Source organism: Asparagus officinalis, chromosome 4 (assembly GCF_001876935.1).
Source record: "Asparagus officinalis chromosome 4, Aspof.V1, whole genome shotgun sequence".
Classification (NCBI taxonomy): Eukaryota; Viridiplantae; Streptophyta; class Magnoliopsida; order Asparagales; family Asparagaceae; genus Asparagus; species Asparagus officinalis.
Genome location: NC_033797.1, coordinates 133,920,485 through 133,936,993, shown reverse-complemented (window position 1 = coordinate 133,936,993; position 16,509 = coordinate 133,920,485). Strand labels below are relative to the sequence as shown.

At 37.0% G+C, this 16,509-nt stretch overlaps 1 protein-coding gene across 3 annotated transcripts in view; it reads left to right on the top strand.

Annotated features, from left to right (window-relative positions):
- LOC109839245 (citrate synthase 4, mitochondrial-like) overlaps positions 1-5,926 on the top strand; it is an 18,778-nt gene extending 12,852 nt beyond the window's left edge. The window contains exons 4-5 of one of the 3 annotated variants that reach the window (XR_002246620.1): positions 5,163-5,322; positions 5,590-5,926. Coding sequence is in view for 1 of the 3 variants with exons in the window: in XM_020407676.1 (XP_020263265.1) it covers positions 5,163-5,192 (30 nt within the window). In the remaining 2 variants the exon portion in view is untranslated. Of the gene's footprint in view, positions 1-5,162; positions 5,565-5,589 lie in introns of those variants that run through there. The other 2 variants (XR_002246621.1, XM_020407676.1) reach the window with 2 other exon arrangements.

The following is a 16,509-nucleotide window of genomic DNA, read 5'->3' as shown; positions in this document are numbered from 1 at the left end:
ATATCCGGAAGCCGTCGACCGGCGGAGGACGACGAAAATCGTACGGAGGAAGGAGGTCCGGCGTCATCGGAGGCCGCCGGAGCGACTACAAGAGCGAGAGCCGGAAATACTTTCATCCTGGCCGTGGGTATGTTGACAAAGCGTCGGAGTATTATTTGATGAAGATGAGCTCTAAATATAATATCTTCGATCGTCAACCTTATAAAGAACCAAAACGGTGAGTTTAAGGATCTTGATTTTGTTCATTTGTTAGTTGATTTTCGTTCTTTTGTTCATTTTCAGTTGATTTTTTTTGGTTTGTCGGGAAAGCTTCGTGGTCAAGAAATCAGAAGGATTCGAGCATGGGAAATGGGGGCAATGGGGGCATGAAGGCCTAGAACGGTGAGTATTATGATGTTGACTTTCTGCCTAATTAATGCATGATGTCTTTAATTGTTTGTTAATTTGTGCAATAAAACGGTTTAAACACAGGGATCCTTTGAGGCCAAAGGGGCCTACTGATGGTTCTGAGGATGACTTGTATGCTGTTACAACTGGTGAAGAGAAATCTAATGATAAGGTATAATTTGGGTTTTCAAAGATAAAACTTGTAGGTCAATTGCCTCGAATTCACTTGAAATCATGTATAACAAGACAAGTTAATCAAGACTCTCTATCTTTGTTTATGTTCAGATCTTTTTTGGTATTAGTGGTATGTTTTTTCTAGTTTTGAATGCGGTTTTCGCTTATCTTCTGTCATTGAATCAGATCAATCATGTGAGTAATTAAATTTCTAGTTTTGAATGCGGTTTTCGCTTATCTTCTGTCATTGAATCAGATCAATCATGTGAGTAATTAAATGGGACATAACTAGCAAAAGTAGCGCTTATCTTCTGTCATTGAATCAGATCAATCATGTGAGTAATTAAATGGGACATAACTAGCAAAAGTAAGAGGAAAAAACAAACGTAAAATTCACATAGATGTCTAAGAGGTATCTGGCAGAGACTTTTTTTTAGTTACAATCTATTATGAGCTAAGGAAAATGTTTTCTAAAATTAAATCAAATCATCTATAACTTAAAATGTAGAAGTATGTACATGGTCTATGTTTCTATGGACTACTATGTCATTGTACAATATCGACGAGGTTGGTGTGAATTTTTCTAAGATAGATGTATACAACCGTGTGATTAGTGGATGTTGGTAAAGCAATGTCACTGCATTAGGACACAAATTTATTTCAGCTTGTCAACTTGACTTGGGCTGGGTATCGATTCAATCTAGTAAGATAGATTATTACAATTTGGGGTTGTATCATTTCACAAATTGCTCCACAAATCATTCTCTGTGATTTTTTTCATCCATAGTCTTCTCCTCATTACTCTCACATGTTTAATTACTCACTTTCCTGACATAGGTTAGTGTACTTAAATGATACAACCCCAAATTGAAATAATCACAGAGAATGATTTGTGGAGCAATTTGTGAAATGATACAACCCTAAATTGAAATAATCCATCTTACTAAGATTGAACCGATATCCAGCCCAAGTCAAGTTGACAAGCAAAATAAATTTGTGTCCTAATGTTGTGACATTGCTTTACCAACATCCACTAACCACACGGTTGTATACATCCATCTTAGAAAAATTCACACCAACCTCGTCGATATTGTACAATGACATAGTAGTCCATAGAATCATAGACCCTGTACATACTTCTACATTTTAAGTTATAGATGATTTGATTTAATTTCAGAAAACATTTTCCTTAGCTCATAATAGATTGTAACTAAAAAAAAGTCTCTGTCAGATACCTCTTAGACATCTATGTGAATTTTACGTTTGTTTTTTCCTCCTACTTTTGCTAGTTATGTCCCATTTAATTACTCACATGATTGATCTGATTCAATGACAGAAGATAAGCGATACTTTTGCTAGTTATGTCCCATTTAATTACTCACATGATTGATCTGATTCAATGACAGAAGATAAGCGAAAACCGCATTCAAAACTAGAAGTTTAATTACTCACATGATTGATCTGATTCAATGACAGAAGATAAGCGAAAACCGCATTCAAAACTAGAAGAAACATACCACTAATACCAAAAAAGATCTGAACATAAACAAAGATAGAGAGTCTTGATTAACCTGTCTTGTTATACATGATTTCAAGTGAATTCGAGGCAATTGACCTACATGTTTTATCTTTGAAAACCCAAATTATACTTTATCATCAGATTTCTCCTCACCAGTTGTAACAGCATCCAAGTCATCCTCAGAACCATCAGTAGGCCCCTTTGGCCTCAAAGGCTCCCTGTGTTTAAACTGTTTTATTGCACAAATTAACAAACAATTAAAGACATCATACATTAATTAAGCAGAAAGTCAACATCATAATACTCATCGTTCTACGCCTTCATGCCCCCATTTCCCATGCCCGAATCCTTCTGATTTCTTGACCACGAAGCTTTCCCGACAAACCAAAAAAAAATTAACTGAAAATGAACAAAAGAACGAAAATCAACTAACAAATGAACAAAATCAAAATCCTTAAACTCACCGCTCTGATTCTTTATAAGATTGACGATCGAAGATATTATATTTGGAGCTCATCTTCACCAAATAATACTCCGACGCTTTGTCAACATACCCACGGCCAGGATGAAAGTATTTCCAGCTCTCGCTCTTGTAGTCGCTCCGGCGGCCTCCGATGACGCCGGACCTCCTTCCTCCGTACGATTTTCGTCGACCCCAAATTTTCGTCGTCCTCCGCCGGTCGACGCCTTGGTGTTCTTGAGCTCTTGCAATTGAGAAGATATCTCTCTCAATTGTGCCATTACTTCTTGATTGATGAGTCCCTGTTGATTGAGAGTCTCTTCCATGCGAGTCATCTGGCTGAGAACTCCATGTTGCATCGCCTCATCTGCTGAAGCTCTCGCTTGATCTTCCGTCGAATCTTCAGCTCCCACTTCAGCTTCAACCTGCTCTGATACCAATTGAGAGGACCTTGTTCCTCTACTGAATCTTTTTGCTGCACTCCTAACCATGAAGAACCTGAACTACAAAGAAGAAGAAAATTGCTAGAGAGAAAATTGAAGGAAAGTTGAGAGAGGGAGAGAAATTGAGATTGAGTTGAGGAGAAGAAATCAATTTATTTCATTCCTAATGATCTCAGCTCAAATCTCTTCCTATATACTGTCGCTCAAAACAAAGAAAACCAGAAACGTGCACAAAACGTGCACGGACTTAACAACTAGCAAACAGACTTAACTGTTTGTAACTCACTCTTAACTACTTATAACAAACTCTCAACATTTATTACAGCAACCCCAGACTTAAAGGTATTGCACAACAGACCCCCAAGCTTTGTGGTTCAGTCCTCTTCCATTATTCAAATCTTCTCGCCATCATTCAGTTTCAGTTTCAGTCCTCTTCCAGCTCTTCTAACTCATCCGACAGATTCCATCCCTGACAGATATCGACTGCGTAATCCAATTTTTATCGCCAACACAACAAATGCTCAGGTTCAAAGACGAATCACGCTTTCGATTTACAACATATACAACGCACTCTCCGCGAGTTGGGCAATACGTGAAGGTACCAGAATAGTTACTCTGGACTATATTGAGTTTTGGGAGGTTGATTTTCTCAAAAGTAAGTGGATTGTAGAGGAAGAAGAACTGACCGTGATGAGCAAGCACCCAATCAAACTTGGATTTGACGATGGTGGCGCCCTCGATATCGTATAACTTAAACGTGCAACACTGTGAACGAGATTGGCTATAGACGTAGCATTTAGGAATACCTGTTTTCTTCTTGTCTAGATCATAGAGGATAAGCCATGGTTGATCTTTAGAGAAATTGAATAGTTCAGCACGACTTGAGGACGATGATCGCCATTGTCTGCAGACGCTACGAAATCTTACTAAGTCGAGGAGAGGCAGGCGATCAGAGATCTGCTCCAAGATTTCGACAAGCATCATCGACCAATCATGAGCAGCGTCAAATTTGCAGCTAATCTTGAAGAGATCACTCCACAGCCTTTTGGACAGTTGCTTTTCAACAAGCTTTTCGACGTTTTTGTCGAGTCGGCAATGATCATCGCTCGACGACATTGACGGTTGTTTTTCAAGAGACATCTCGTCAATTCGGCAATAATCTCTGGGGAGAGAACTGCAAAACGTTGCTCCGGTTTTGATTATAATTTAAGGCCGAGTTTTGTGAAGGAAGGTTGGATTTATATAGGCTTTATATAAGGAATTTATTGATCTTTCTATATTTATAAAGTAAGGACTCTTTATTTCTCATAATTATGATTATGAGTTCCTATAATTATGGAAGTAATAATTTAGGAGGACATAATAACAATGTCTTTATTTTTTTATTATAAACATCAGGAAATTAGTGATGATTTAAGAGTTCTAGTTCTATCTTTACTGTTAATTAGGTAAGTGAATTTTAGATCGTTTGATTGTTAAGGTACCGATTGATAATCTTGTTTTATACGGAATTTATTTAAATTGTTAGTTTGTATAAATAATCTTTGTTAGCATTATTGTTATGGGTTTTGTTAATTAGTTTGTTTACATTGAGCGCAGGAATCTTTTAAAAGTTACCGTTAATGGGTTTGATTTATTTATTTTGGCAAATAGTACTGATTTGATAAAATTTTATTGTTGGGGGATTATTGAATGAGCCTAATTCCTTGTTTGATTAATTCATCACCTACATTGTTTCTCCCTTTGTTAGTTTCTCCCTGTCTCATCGTATTAAACCTGAGTAGTTGTTTGATTATATAATTCTTATCAAATATCTGCATCTATATGCTTCTTTCTGCTTGTACTATTTTTATCAAGTAATTGTTGCCTTTTAAATAAAAATCCAAGGATACATGCATCTTTCACATTTATTTGTAATTTGTGTTTATGCCCCTATGGACTGTATATAACTTTGACTGTCATTCTACTTTGAAAAACAGTGAGACTGATGAATAGCAATTATTACAACATCTAAGTAGAGAAATGCTTTATCTGTTCTTGTTCAGGATGATGCGCGCATCTTTTTGTTATCGTATGTATCTCATATATTTGTAATTTTCTTGTTTATACATTCAATTTTTCTTTGAGAAATAATGAGACTAATCGGAAGCAATAATCAATATGTCAAATTTCATTACAGAAAGGTTCTCTCTGTTCACGGTTAGAATAGGTTCAGGGATGAAAAGGCGAGCGGGTCTATATACACTGAGCAAGATGATTGCGACAATGGACAGAGCGATCTCTGACTACAAGAGTCCTTACAGGAATCAACTGTTTAACTTGGCGAGAAGGATATCTTGGTATGTCAAAATTTGTGATAGATTTTATCTTGATATGTCATAATTTGCGACAGATTTTATAGTTTCGGTCAAGTTTTTGGTTGAATTGACGGAAGATTGGAGGGATTTATGGTATCAGGTTGAGTTCGATTGACTGTGATATTGGATTTACTCCAAAAGTTTTGTCATTTTGAGAAAAAAAATATATACTGTATAAATTTTATTTGAGGTAGATAACCCTTTTATACTTTAGGTAGACTAAAAATGAGTTGTTTGCTTTGCCAACAGGAGAAGAGGAATAAGGGGATGTTCTCCGTAAAGTTCAATTCTGACTTACACATATTCGCAAACAATAAACTCTCAAGATATCTCTGTTGTGTAGGAGTGTGGCTTGTGTAGTATGAAAATTTTATGATGCTATGAAAGGTTCCCTGTATGTGCAAATATGATTAAATATTTGTTGCAGGAAAATTGAATACTCCTTTCACACGAAGCACAATAGAAGTGAAGTTGCCAAATAGGCTATTTTTAATGTGAAATCGCTATTATCTAAAGTATATTTTCTTGTGTATAAAGAGAACTATCGGTCTATAAATAGTTAAAATGATGATCTTGTGTAAACAATTAATGGATGATAGTAACATAAAATTTTCGCTTTCTCTCATATTACGATTTATAGTGTTGGCAGTTTTACGAATGATCGTATGTTAAGCTGTGTTGTTAGTAGTGCCGTGTATTTTTTTTCCTTTTTTATGCAAGGAAACCTCGGTCTCATACCAGCCAAGTAAACTATGAGATCTGGGCCCATCCTTTCGCAGTCCAGACCCAGGTGAATAGACAAGTGTTCCAATGCCTAATCATATCATAACATACTTCATACTTCATACTTCATATCATATCATATCATACTCCTTATAAAAGTGTAAGTTTTGGAAAAACTTTTCATGGCAAAAAATAACCTTGATCCCTTTACATATTACATTGTTATCATGTTCTAATTAATATAGATAATTAACTAAATAAGAAATCATGGTAAAAATATTTAAATATATATCAGATGCACATGTTTCATGTGAAAATATGTAATCGAAATATAAGAAATTTATAATTAGAAGTTGATTCTTATCTTTAAATTTAATTATCTAGAGTAATTAGTAAAGAGATAAAAAGTTATTATCCTATCCGAATATCTTTAAATTACGAGATAAGGAATTAATAATTAGAAGTTAGTTTTATCTTTAAATTTAATTATCTATTGTAATTAGTGAAGAAATATGAGCCACATCCTTTCGCAGTCCAGATCTAGGTGAATAGCATAGGTGTTACACTGCCTAATAATTAGAAATTGGGAACAGGCATGTCATAGACACGAATAGACCATTGACGTTTTGAGCCAATGTGCAAACCCTAACCACTAGGCCACAAGTGAGGAGTGTATCATGTAACTATTAGACAAGCTAATTTTTCTCCAAACTCTTTTTGTGCTTTTGTAACAGCAAGTACCAATTTACAAGCAAAATAACATCTTTAAATCTTTCTCTGCTCAAATTCTCCTCTACACAAGTTTTCTTTCTCTAGTTTAAGGAGATTATTAAACTTGTTGTGTGAGAGAGAGTGTGTGTGTGATGACCCTTGAGTTTACGAACTTAGAACTCTCTCAAATGAAAACAAAAAACTCACTTATATTTCTTCAATTTTCTTTCTTCATATCAAACAAGGATTACAATAGCCCTTTATATAGGCTATATTTCTTCAATTTTCTTTCTTCATATCAAACAAGGATTACAATAGCCCTTTATATAGGCTTCAAAACAAAAACGTTCAAACAAGGATTACAATAGCCCTTTATATAGGCTTCAAAACAAAAACGTCTAGGCATACCAATAGTCAAAAATTAAACTCCTATTTTAATGCCATAAAGATAAATATCATAAATGAGTAAGTTACTCTTATTCTTCCATAACCTATGTTTCTTCCCCTTCTAAACTTATGACCCTTGCACTTCTAAAACTCATGCTATTAACCTCATTTATTATAACATTTTAATTTGATATTCCAACACACCCCTTCAAATCAAAATGTCTTTATGCCAAACATGTCTCTTAGCCTCATGAAAGTTTCACCTGATAATGGCTTGGTGAATATGTCCGCTACTTGTTCAGTGGTGTGACAATGCTTCAGTTCAACGATTTTCTACTTTACACAGTCTCTGAGAAAATGAAACCGTGTATCTATGTGATTGCTCCTCCCATGATGTACTGGGTTCTTTGCAAGCTGGATGGCTGATTTGTTGTCCATAAAAATTATGGTCGAGTCTTCTTGTGGATGATCCAACTCCTTTAATATGTTTCGCAACCAAATTGCTTCACATGCTGTAGATGCAGCCGTCACATACTATGCTTCACATGAAGATAAAGTTACAACTCCTTGCTTCTTTGACGTCCATGAAAATACAGTTGACCCAAGATAGAAGACATAGTCTGTGGTGCTTTTCCTCTCATCTTGATCACCTCCCCGGTCATTATCTGAGTAACCAACTAGTTGTACATTTTCATCATATGTATAGAAGAGACCTAGGTTGAGTGTGCCTTTGATATACCTTAGTATCCTCTTCGCAGCTAGCCAGTGAGACTCATTCGGTGTCTCCATATAGCGACTTACAAGTCCGACTCCATAAGTAATATCGGGCCTTGTGATCGTCAAGTATCTCAGCCTGCCAACTAGACTTTTGAAAAGAGTTGAATCCACAAAATGTCCGTCTTCTTCTCTTGATAGCTTCATTCCGATGGCTACTGGGGTGTTCATAGGGTTGCATTCATTCATCTTGAACTTCTCTAAGATCTCCTTCATGTACTTCTTCTGGGATATAAAAATCCCCTCTTGTTGCTGCTTCACTTCAATGCCAAGAAAATAGGACATAAATCCATTGTCCGTCATCTCAAATTTATTAAACATTGCCACCTTGAATTCAGCAAGCATCTCGGTACTACTTCCTGTGTACAATAAATCATCAACATAAAGACAAATCATTAGAAATTTGCCTTTATGGTTCCTCTTCATGTAGATGGCGTGTTCATAGGGACATTTAATGAAGCCGTTTTGATGAAGATAGCCATCAATTCGGGCATTCCACGCCCGTGGTGCCTGCTTTAAGTCATACAAGACTTTCTTCAAATGGTACACTTTGTCTTCTTGCCCTTTCACAAGAAAGCCTTCTGGTTGTTGCACGTACACCTCTTTCTCAAGAACGCCATTGAGGAATGCTGACTTGACATCCAAATGATATATATTCCACCTGTGATTAGCTACAAGTGAAATTAATAGTCTCACCGTAACCAGTCGAGCAACCGGAGCAATGACTTCTTCATAGTCGATGCCGTACTTTTGTTTGTAACCTTTCGCTACAAACCTCGCCTTGTACTGATCAACTTCACCATTTGCTGTACTCTTGATCTTGTACACCCACTTAACCCCTATTGCCTTGTGATTTTATGGAAGAGTTGTCAACTCCCAAGTGTCATTCTTTTGGATGGCGTGGATCTCCTCCTCCATTACTGTTCGCCAATAATCTTCTTTTACAGCTTCTTGAAAGGTGAGAGGTTCATGATCAGCATATAAGCAGAAGAGATTTAACTCTTCGTCTTCTTCTATCTACTCATAGATCTCCCTGAGGCTTCTCATTTTGATGGGACCTCATTGCACGGTAGATCCGCTGCTACTACCTTCCCCAGAAGATGGAGAACCCCTTGTAGGAGAGGGTGTAGAATGTGGAGGAGATGGTGGTGTAGCTAGTGATGGTTCCTCGTGTAGAGACTCATCAGGTTCATTCACCACGGGTTGATCTTCATTGCTCCAGTTCCATGCTTCTTCTTCATTAAAGACAATGTCTCTACTAACAACTAGTTTCTTGGTTAGTGGATTGTAGAGCTTGTATGCCTTCGACTCCTCACTAAATCCGATGAAAATACATTTTTCACCGTGATTGTCAAGCTTCTTCCTTTTGACTTCAGGTACTTGAGCATATGCAACACAACCAAAAATTCGTAGGTGTGCCACATTAGGCGTGTAACCGCTCCATGCCTCTTGAGGTGTCTTGTTCTTCACTATCTTTGTGGGGCATCGGTTGAGCAAATAAGCTGAGCACGCCACGGCTTCTGCCCAGAACTGTTTTGGCAATCCATTTTCTTTAAGCATGGTTCTTGTCATGTCGAGGATGGTCTGGTTCTTTCTTTCTGCAATGTCATGTCGAGGATGGTCTGGTTCTTTCTTTCTGCAATGTCATTTTGCTGTGGTGTGTAGGTAGTAGTAAACTGTCTCTTTATACCTTGCTCCCTACAATATTCTTGAAATAGATTTGAGGTGTACTCACCACCTCGGTCAGATCGAAGAATTTTTAGCTTGTGGCCGCTCTCTGCTTCAACTAAAACTTTAAAATACTTGAATGTAGTAAAGATAGTAGATTTTTCTTTAAGAGTGTACACCCATAACTTTCTACTGAAGTCATTAATGAAGGTTATAAAATATCTATTACCTCCCAAAGAGACGTACCTCCCAAACAGACGGGATCGATCGGTCCGCAGATGTCGGTGTGAACAAGTTACAATGGTGCCTTTGCTATCCATGATTTTCCACTGGGAAAAGGAAGTCGTGGTTGCTTGCCAATTACACAACCTTCACAAATATGATTCGGTAGATTAATTGTTGGTAGATCTTGTACCATGTCAGTTGTAGACAGTAACTTCAAACCGCTGAAGTTTGGATGACCGAAGCGAAGATGTCACCTCCATGACTCATTCTCCATGAGTCATTGAAAACACTTGTCGACTTTCGTGTTTAGATGCAAGGGAAACATGCGGTTCCTTGTCATCTTAACACAAGCTGTGGGGCCTCCATTTGCATTTTTCAACCAAAGATGGTTGTTCTCCATATATACTTTGTATCCCTTTCCGAGTAATTGACCGATGCTAAGAATATTACTTTTCATGTTAGGAATATAGTAAACATCGGAAATATACTCGGGCTTACCATCCTTTTGGTAGATTTTAATCTTCCATTTGCCTTCAACTGGGAGTTTTGAAGAATCTCCGAGGCTCACACTTCCATGAACTCCTTCTGTGAGTTCCATGAAAAGTTCTTTCTTCCCGCACATGTGGTTGCTAGCACCCGAGTCAAGGTACCAAGCATCATTCTCAACACTTGAATCGTCATTAGCAAGAAGAAGCGTAGAGTTGTTACCCACATCATTTGTTGCTTCGGAAAGATTGGTTTGGTCTTTAGTTTTGTGCCAACAATTTGAAGCATAGTGCCCAAACTTGTGACAGTTATAGCACTGAACATTCTTGTTGCTTCCACGCCCAGGTGTGGATCTTCCACGATTGCTTCGTCCTCGTCCTCTAAAGCTTTGGGTCTCCACTTGATTTTGAGTGGTTTGCTGTTGGGGACCACGTCCCCTGCCTCTACCATGACCACGACCACAACCTCTACCTTGTGAGCCATGATTGCTTAGAGTCAATGTTGACTCTAGTACTTGTTCCAAAACTATGGAACTAGCCTTCTTTTGCATTCATTGTTCATGAACTTGGAGAGATCCCAAGAGCTCCTCTATTGAGATCTCCTCCAAATTTTTTGACTCCTCAATTGTCGTCACCACATGCTTGAATTTTGGTGTGAGGGATCGAAGCAACTTCTCCATCACTCGGATGTTCTCCATCTTCTCTCCATTTCTCTTTATTTTATTCACAATTAGAAGTAATCGTGAATAATAATCGGAGATTTTTTTCTTCATCTTTTATTTGAGCAGCTTCAAGATCACCCCTCAAAGTTTGGAGGCGAATTCGCTTCACTCGCTCGGCACCTTTGTAGATGGTAGCAAGGATTTCCCATGCTTCCTTACTCGTTGTTGCTTCGGCAACTCTCTCAAAGGTAGACTCGTCCAACCCTTGATAGAGTAGAAAACGAGCCTTGCTATCCTTCTTTCTTTGTTCTCTGAGAGTCTTCTTCTCTTTGGCGGTATAGGTGGCTTCTACTTCTGGTGTAGATTCCGTGAACCCATCAATGATCAGCTCCCACAACTCTTGAGAACCAAATAAGACTCTCATTTTGATTGACCAACTCTCATAGTTATCTTTCAATAATTTGGGCACTTGAGGATTGACAAGATTATTTGTGGTAGCCATGAGAAGAAGAGAGAATGGGAAAATTGGATCAAGTGGCTCTGATACCACTGATGACTCTTAAGTTTACGAACTTAGAACTCTCTCAAATGAAGACAAAGAGCTCACTTATTTCTTCAATTTTCTTTCTTCATATCAAACAAGGATTACAATAGCCATTTATATAGGCTTCAAAACAAAAATGTCTAGGCATACCAATAGTCACAAATTAAACTCCTATTTTAATACCATAAAGATAAATATCATAAATGAGTAAGCTACTCTTATTTTTGCATAATCTATGTCTTTTCCCCTTCTAAACTTTTGACCCTTGCACTTCTAAAACTCATGCTATTAACCTCATTTATTCTAACATTTTAATTTGATATTCCAACAGTGTGTGTACTGAATTAATTGTTCTTGGCTATGAAGTTTGAAAGATTGGTACCAATCACCCGAGCAGTTGAATGCTTTGCCATGCTGTTTGATTCTTCTGCTGTCTTTGCGAGGGACTTATATTTCTTTACCTGATTTGGTGTCTGCATGTACTTTTTTGAGATTTCTTATTTTTGAGAAGTTTGGCATTTTCCCTTGGTTTTGAAGCTTAGTATCTGTATGTACATTTGGATCAGTTGTGAGCCAAGTTTATATGCTCATCTGTTTGGTTCCTAAATATTATCCGGACAGACTTGGTCATTGTTTCTGCAAATAAATGGTTTTTTGAAAATTTTGTTAAAAACTGATTTTGCACTGCCAAAGAAACTTCTTATGCTTAGTTATTCTTTGTATGTGCATTTTAGCCATTTGGAAGGCAAAAGCACAAGCGTTGACAGGTTCTCTGAAATTCATGATTAATAGGACAGCTTATCCAATGTAATTATTATCAGCATCAACATGATATGAAATCCAAGAAATGTACATATTTAAGATACCCAATCATAAATATATTATTAGTAATCATAAATCCACAACCCTTTTTACAGAAAATTAGAAGAGAACAAAGTGTACCATCCATATGCTGCTATGCGCATACAGGTTCTAATGAATTTGACACATCTGTGAATTGAAATATTGTTTTTTGTAGTTTTTGGTTGAATAATTTGCATTAACTTGCTATATATGGAGAATGCTAATTATCTCATATTCAGCAAAACTTTTTGAGTACCTTCTAGTAACTATCTGAATCGTTAACACATTATAATTTCAGCTATGCGATGCTATACAAACACTTAAAAATTTCATAAATCATGAATTATATCTTGAGTCATGCATATGATCTCATTATTTTCAACAAGCGCAGAACTTACTAACTTACCAACTTTGGCTAAGTAACGCACAATGCAATGCCTATAACATTTCAGGATTTAATTTGTATATCTTTTGTATGACACTGGCCAGGTTTTCGTGCATTCTCCATTGCTAGTACTATGATATTAATAGCTTATCTTTTTTTTTTTACTTATGTATACTTTGTTCTTGTATATCTACTTCATATTTGATAATAAACAGTTTAATGTTTTTAATATGATTGCAGATATTTTACTTAATTCGGTCTTACCTTGTTTGGAAACACTTCTTTGGAAACACTTCTGAGCATCTTGGTGCTTCAGTGCGTTCTCTGTTCATGTTTCTTTCTTTTACTCGGAACATTTTATCCTAATGAGAATATTACAGCGCCTATCATTTGTAGGCATGCATTGAGAGTCTCTTTATGCCGTGAATGATCGACCTAGTAGAAATGTACCCACTAAAGAAGTTGCACGTTTAAAGAGGTTGCTGGCTTATCGAAAGGAGCAAGCAAGGAAGCGAGCAGACGGTGAAGTGTTAACGCAGATTCAAGAAGAAGACCAACAAAAGAAAAGTGTATTGGAGAGGGATATCAAAAATCTTTGTGATGACAGGAACTACTCAACTCAAGTCGCAAGTCATGCTCAGAAATACTTCCTTAGACAAAAGAATTCAATCAGGAAGAGGAGATCAAGCCTCTTCGATGTAATGATAATGTAACCCTTTTTTCATTCATTTACCCTAGTTTTTATTTAACTGTTTGATTATAAATAAAAGTTATAAGTTCACAGGCTACACCGAAGAAAGTTGTACTGGGTGAAGGAAACCAATCGTCAATATAAGGAAAATCACTTGGTAAATTCATACCTGAAATTAATGAAAAAGTAATAATTTAGAATAACGGTTTGCAATGACTTTGGCTCTACACTGTGCACACACTCAATTTGCCGAATTGTTTCAAATTACAGGTGAATGTTGTTAGTTTTAATATTGAAGGAGACAGAAGTTCTGAGGCGTGAAACACTTTCCTTAAAGAAATATTTGCCCCCACTTGATATTCAAAGTTGCTTCGGGTTAATGCAAATTTTCTTCCCAGGATATAACAGAAAATAAAAATTCCAGTAAGCAAATCTGGAATTTTCCTTAATTCGTTGTGAAACAAGTTTGTAATATTGCAGAAGTTTTTGATAGAAAATATTCAGAAAAAAATTGTTTAATAGATATCTGAAAACATAAACTATTTATAGTTTTGAAAAGGTGCTTCCAACAGTCACAACTTTTCAAAACACCCCTTGGAACAAAAGCCACTTTTCAACAGTCACTTGTCTTTTCATAATTTTTAAAATTCAAAATAACATTAAAATAAAATATATTCAATATATAAAAAATAGAACATTTAAACGGCAGCGGCAAGCGTGCTAAGTGCGTCTAATAATCGCGCTACCCGCACGCGGGTTTAGAAGCCTATACTTTGATCCATTATTCAAATCCCAATAAGCATTCAATGCTTTTAAACCTCTAAAAGAATGTTCAAAATTCCAATGTGGGACTATCTTGTTTTTTACAAACAAATACTAACAAATGCACCATCTCTGCTTGCTACACCAATATTGACTACACAATATTTTCATCTATATTCTCTTTGTTTGATTTAAAATTGATAATTCATGGTCATTAATTTGCTAATTTGTTGAGTTTAATCAATGGTGCGAGCTCCTTAGATCAAGTGAGCTCGAAGGTTGGGCCGGCAAGATTTCCTCCAGCTCTCATTAGTCTCTCTTTCTGTGGACAACAATGATCCTGAGCTCAGCATTGCTCCTCCTCAGTCCAATCGTCTACCTAAATATCAATTGTTTGTTTATAAATATTACTGTACAATGTCCAATGCCTCAAACATGTTTAGTAATAAGCATATGCCTTAAAATGGAGGAAGGTATTGGTTTCATTGAGCTCAAGGAAGCTATATACATCAAGGGCTTGCTTGTGTATGCATCATGGCGTTATCTCTTCATTATCTATTTAGGTTAAAGTTGAAAGAATAATAGAGAAAGAGGAGAAGTCTCCACTCTTTCAGTTTTGGGCTAGTGGTTCCTATTAGGATCTTGAATTACACCCTTCAATTCGTTTCAGTTGTGGTGTTTTGATGCTGTGGATAGTATATATAAGAACATGTCAGTGAGTAATATTATAGGGTCTTTTGTATATATAGACCCCGTTAAAACATTCATACTTCGCAAATCACCCAGCAAATCTCAATAATTGCAAAACTAGCCCTTATATATGAACATTAGAAAAACAAGTACCCCTCAAGCCAGCCAGTGTTGCTTCTCAACGGTTTTGGAGCTTGTTCTGGGCTAAAACAATAAAAATACCTCTAAATCTTTTGACAGGGTAAGATGTCAGATCTGGAGGGGTTCCTTTTTTCCCCTTCAATGTTGATCAATTTGATGGTAGATTTGAATACATTGAGATTTGAGGAGAAATTAGAAATATTGATGGTTAAGGGCTATCCCTCCTTTATATATAATGAGAAATTGGTTGTTCTTTCAAAGTGTAAAAAATTGACTTGTGACACTCCCACACTTTAGTTCTACATAGACTATTGTGCAAAATATGTTAGTGGCTTAAATAGAGAAAAGCCCAAGCCATAATAACAACTGTTGAGCGCGGAAGCCACCAATCGTTATGCTTTGAGGAACCAAACCAAACGATTGGTGGCCTCCACACTCAACAAGTGGTATCAGAGCTTTGGCTACGCTTGGGCTAATTGGAGGAGTAGTTCGCTTTGAAAGTTCGTCTAGGGCTTTAGTTGGTGATAAATGTGGAATTTTTTACTATTGTGGATCTTGTCTACCGTCGTGTGGGGGTGAGATCTTTTGGAGGCCCTTGTTAAGGTTTCAATTGGAGGTAAAAATCTCTCTTTTTCAGTTTGGATCTATTCTTCGTTTGTTCCGCATTGGTTTGGTGGTGCTTTGAAAAAGATGGTCGAGAAAGAAAAAGTTGAGGAGGGTACTTCCGGCGTGAAGACCGTCCAAAGTTTGAATATCCACTCTATGAAGATAGACGTAGAGAAGTTTAATGGTACAAACAATTTTGGTCTTTGGAGATGTGAAGTCTTGGATGTTCTCAACGCGCAAAATTTGGAGGATATATTGGAGTTGGACGAAAATTCGGACGACATTGAGGAAAAGGTTTGGAAGAAGATGAATAGAACGGCGTGTGGTGTGATTAGATCTTGTTTGACTCAAGATTTGAAATATGATATGATCAATAAGACTTCGGCAAAGAAGATTTAGGAGATCCTAGAGAGCAAGTATTTGACCAAGAGTATGGAAAATAGCTTGCATTTGAAGAGGAGACTTTACCGCTTCCAATTAAAGAAATGAACCTCCATTGGTGATCACATGAACCACTACACAAAGCTTCTTGCGGATTTGACGAATGTAGATGTTATGGTTGAAGATGAGGATAATGCGTTGATGTTATTGAGTTCCTTGCCTGACGAGGAATATGCGACCTTCGTCCTTACTCTGATTAATGGGAAAGCATCTCTTTCGTATAGTGAGGTCACCGCTGTACTTGTGAATTATCAGCTTCGGAAGAAGGATAATGAGACTTTAGTTGAGCCGGTAGCGGGGGCATTGGTCGCAATAGAAAAGAGTCCAAACCGTGATAGGAGATCGTAGTCTAGAGGGGCACATCCTGGAGTTCGTAGGAATCAGTGTGTCTTTTTTAAAGAGAATGGACATTGAAAAGCCGAATGCCCAAA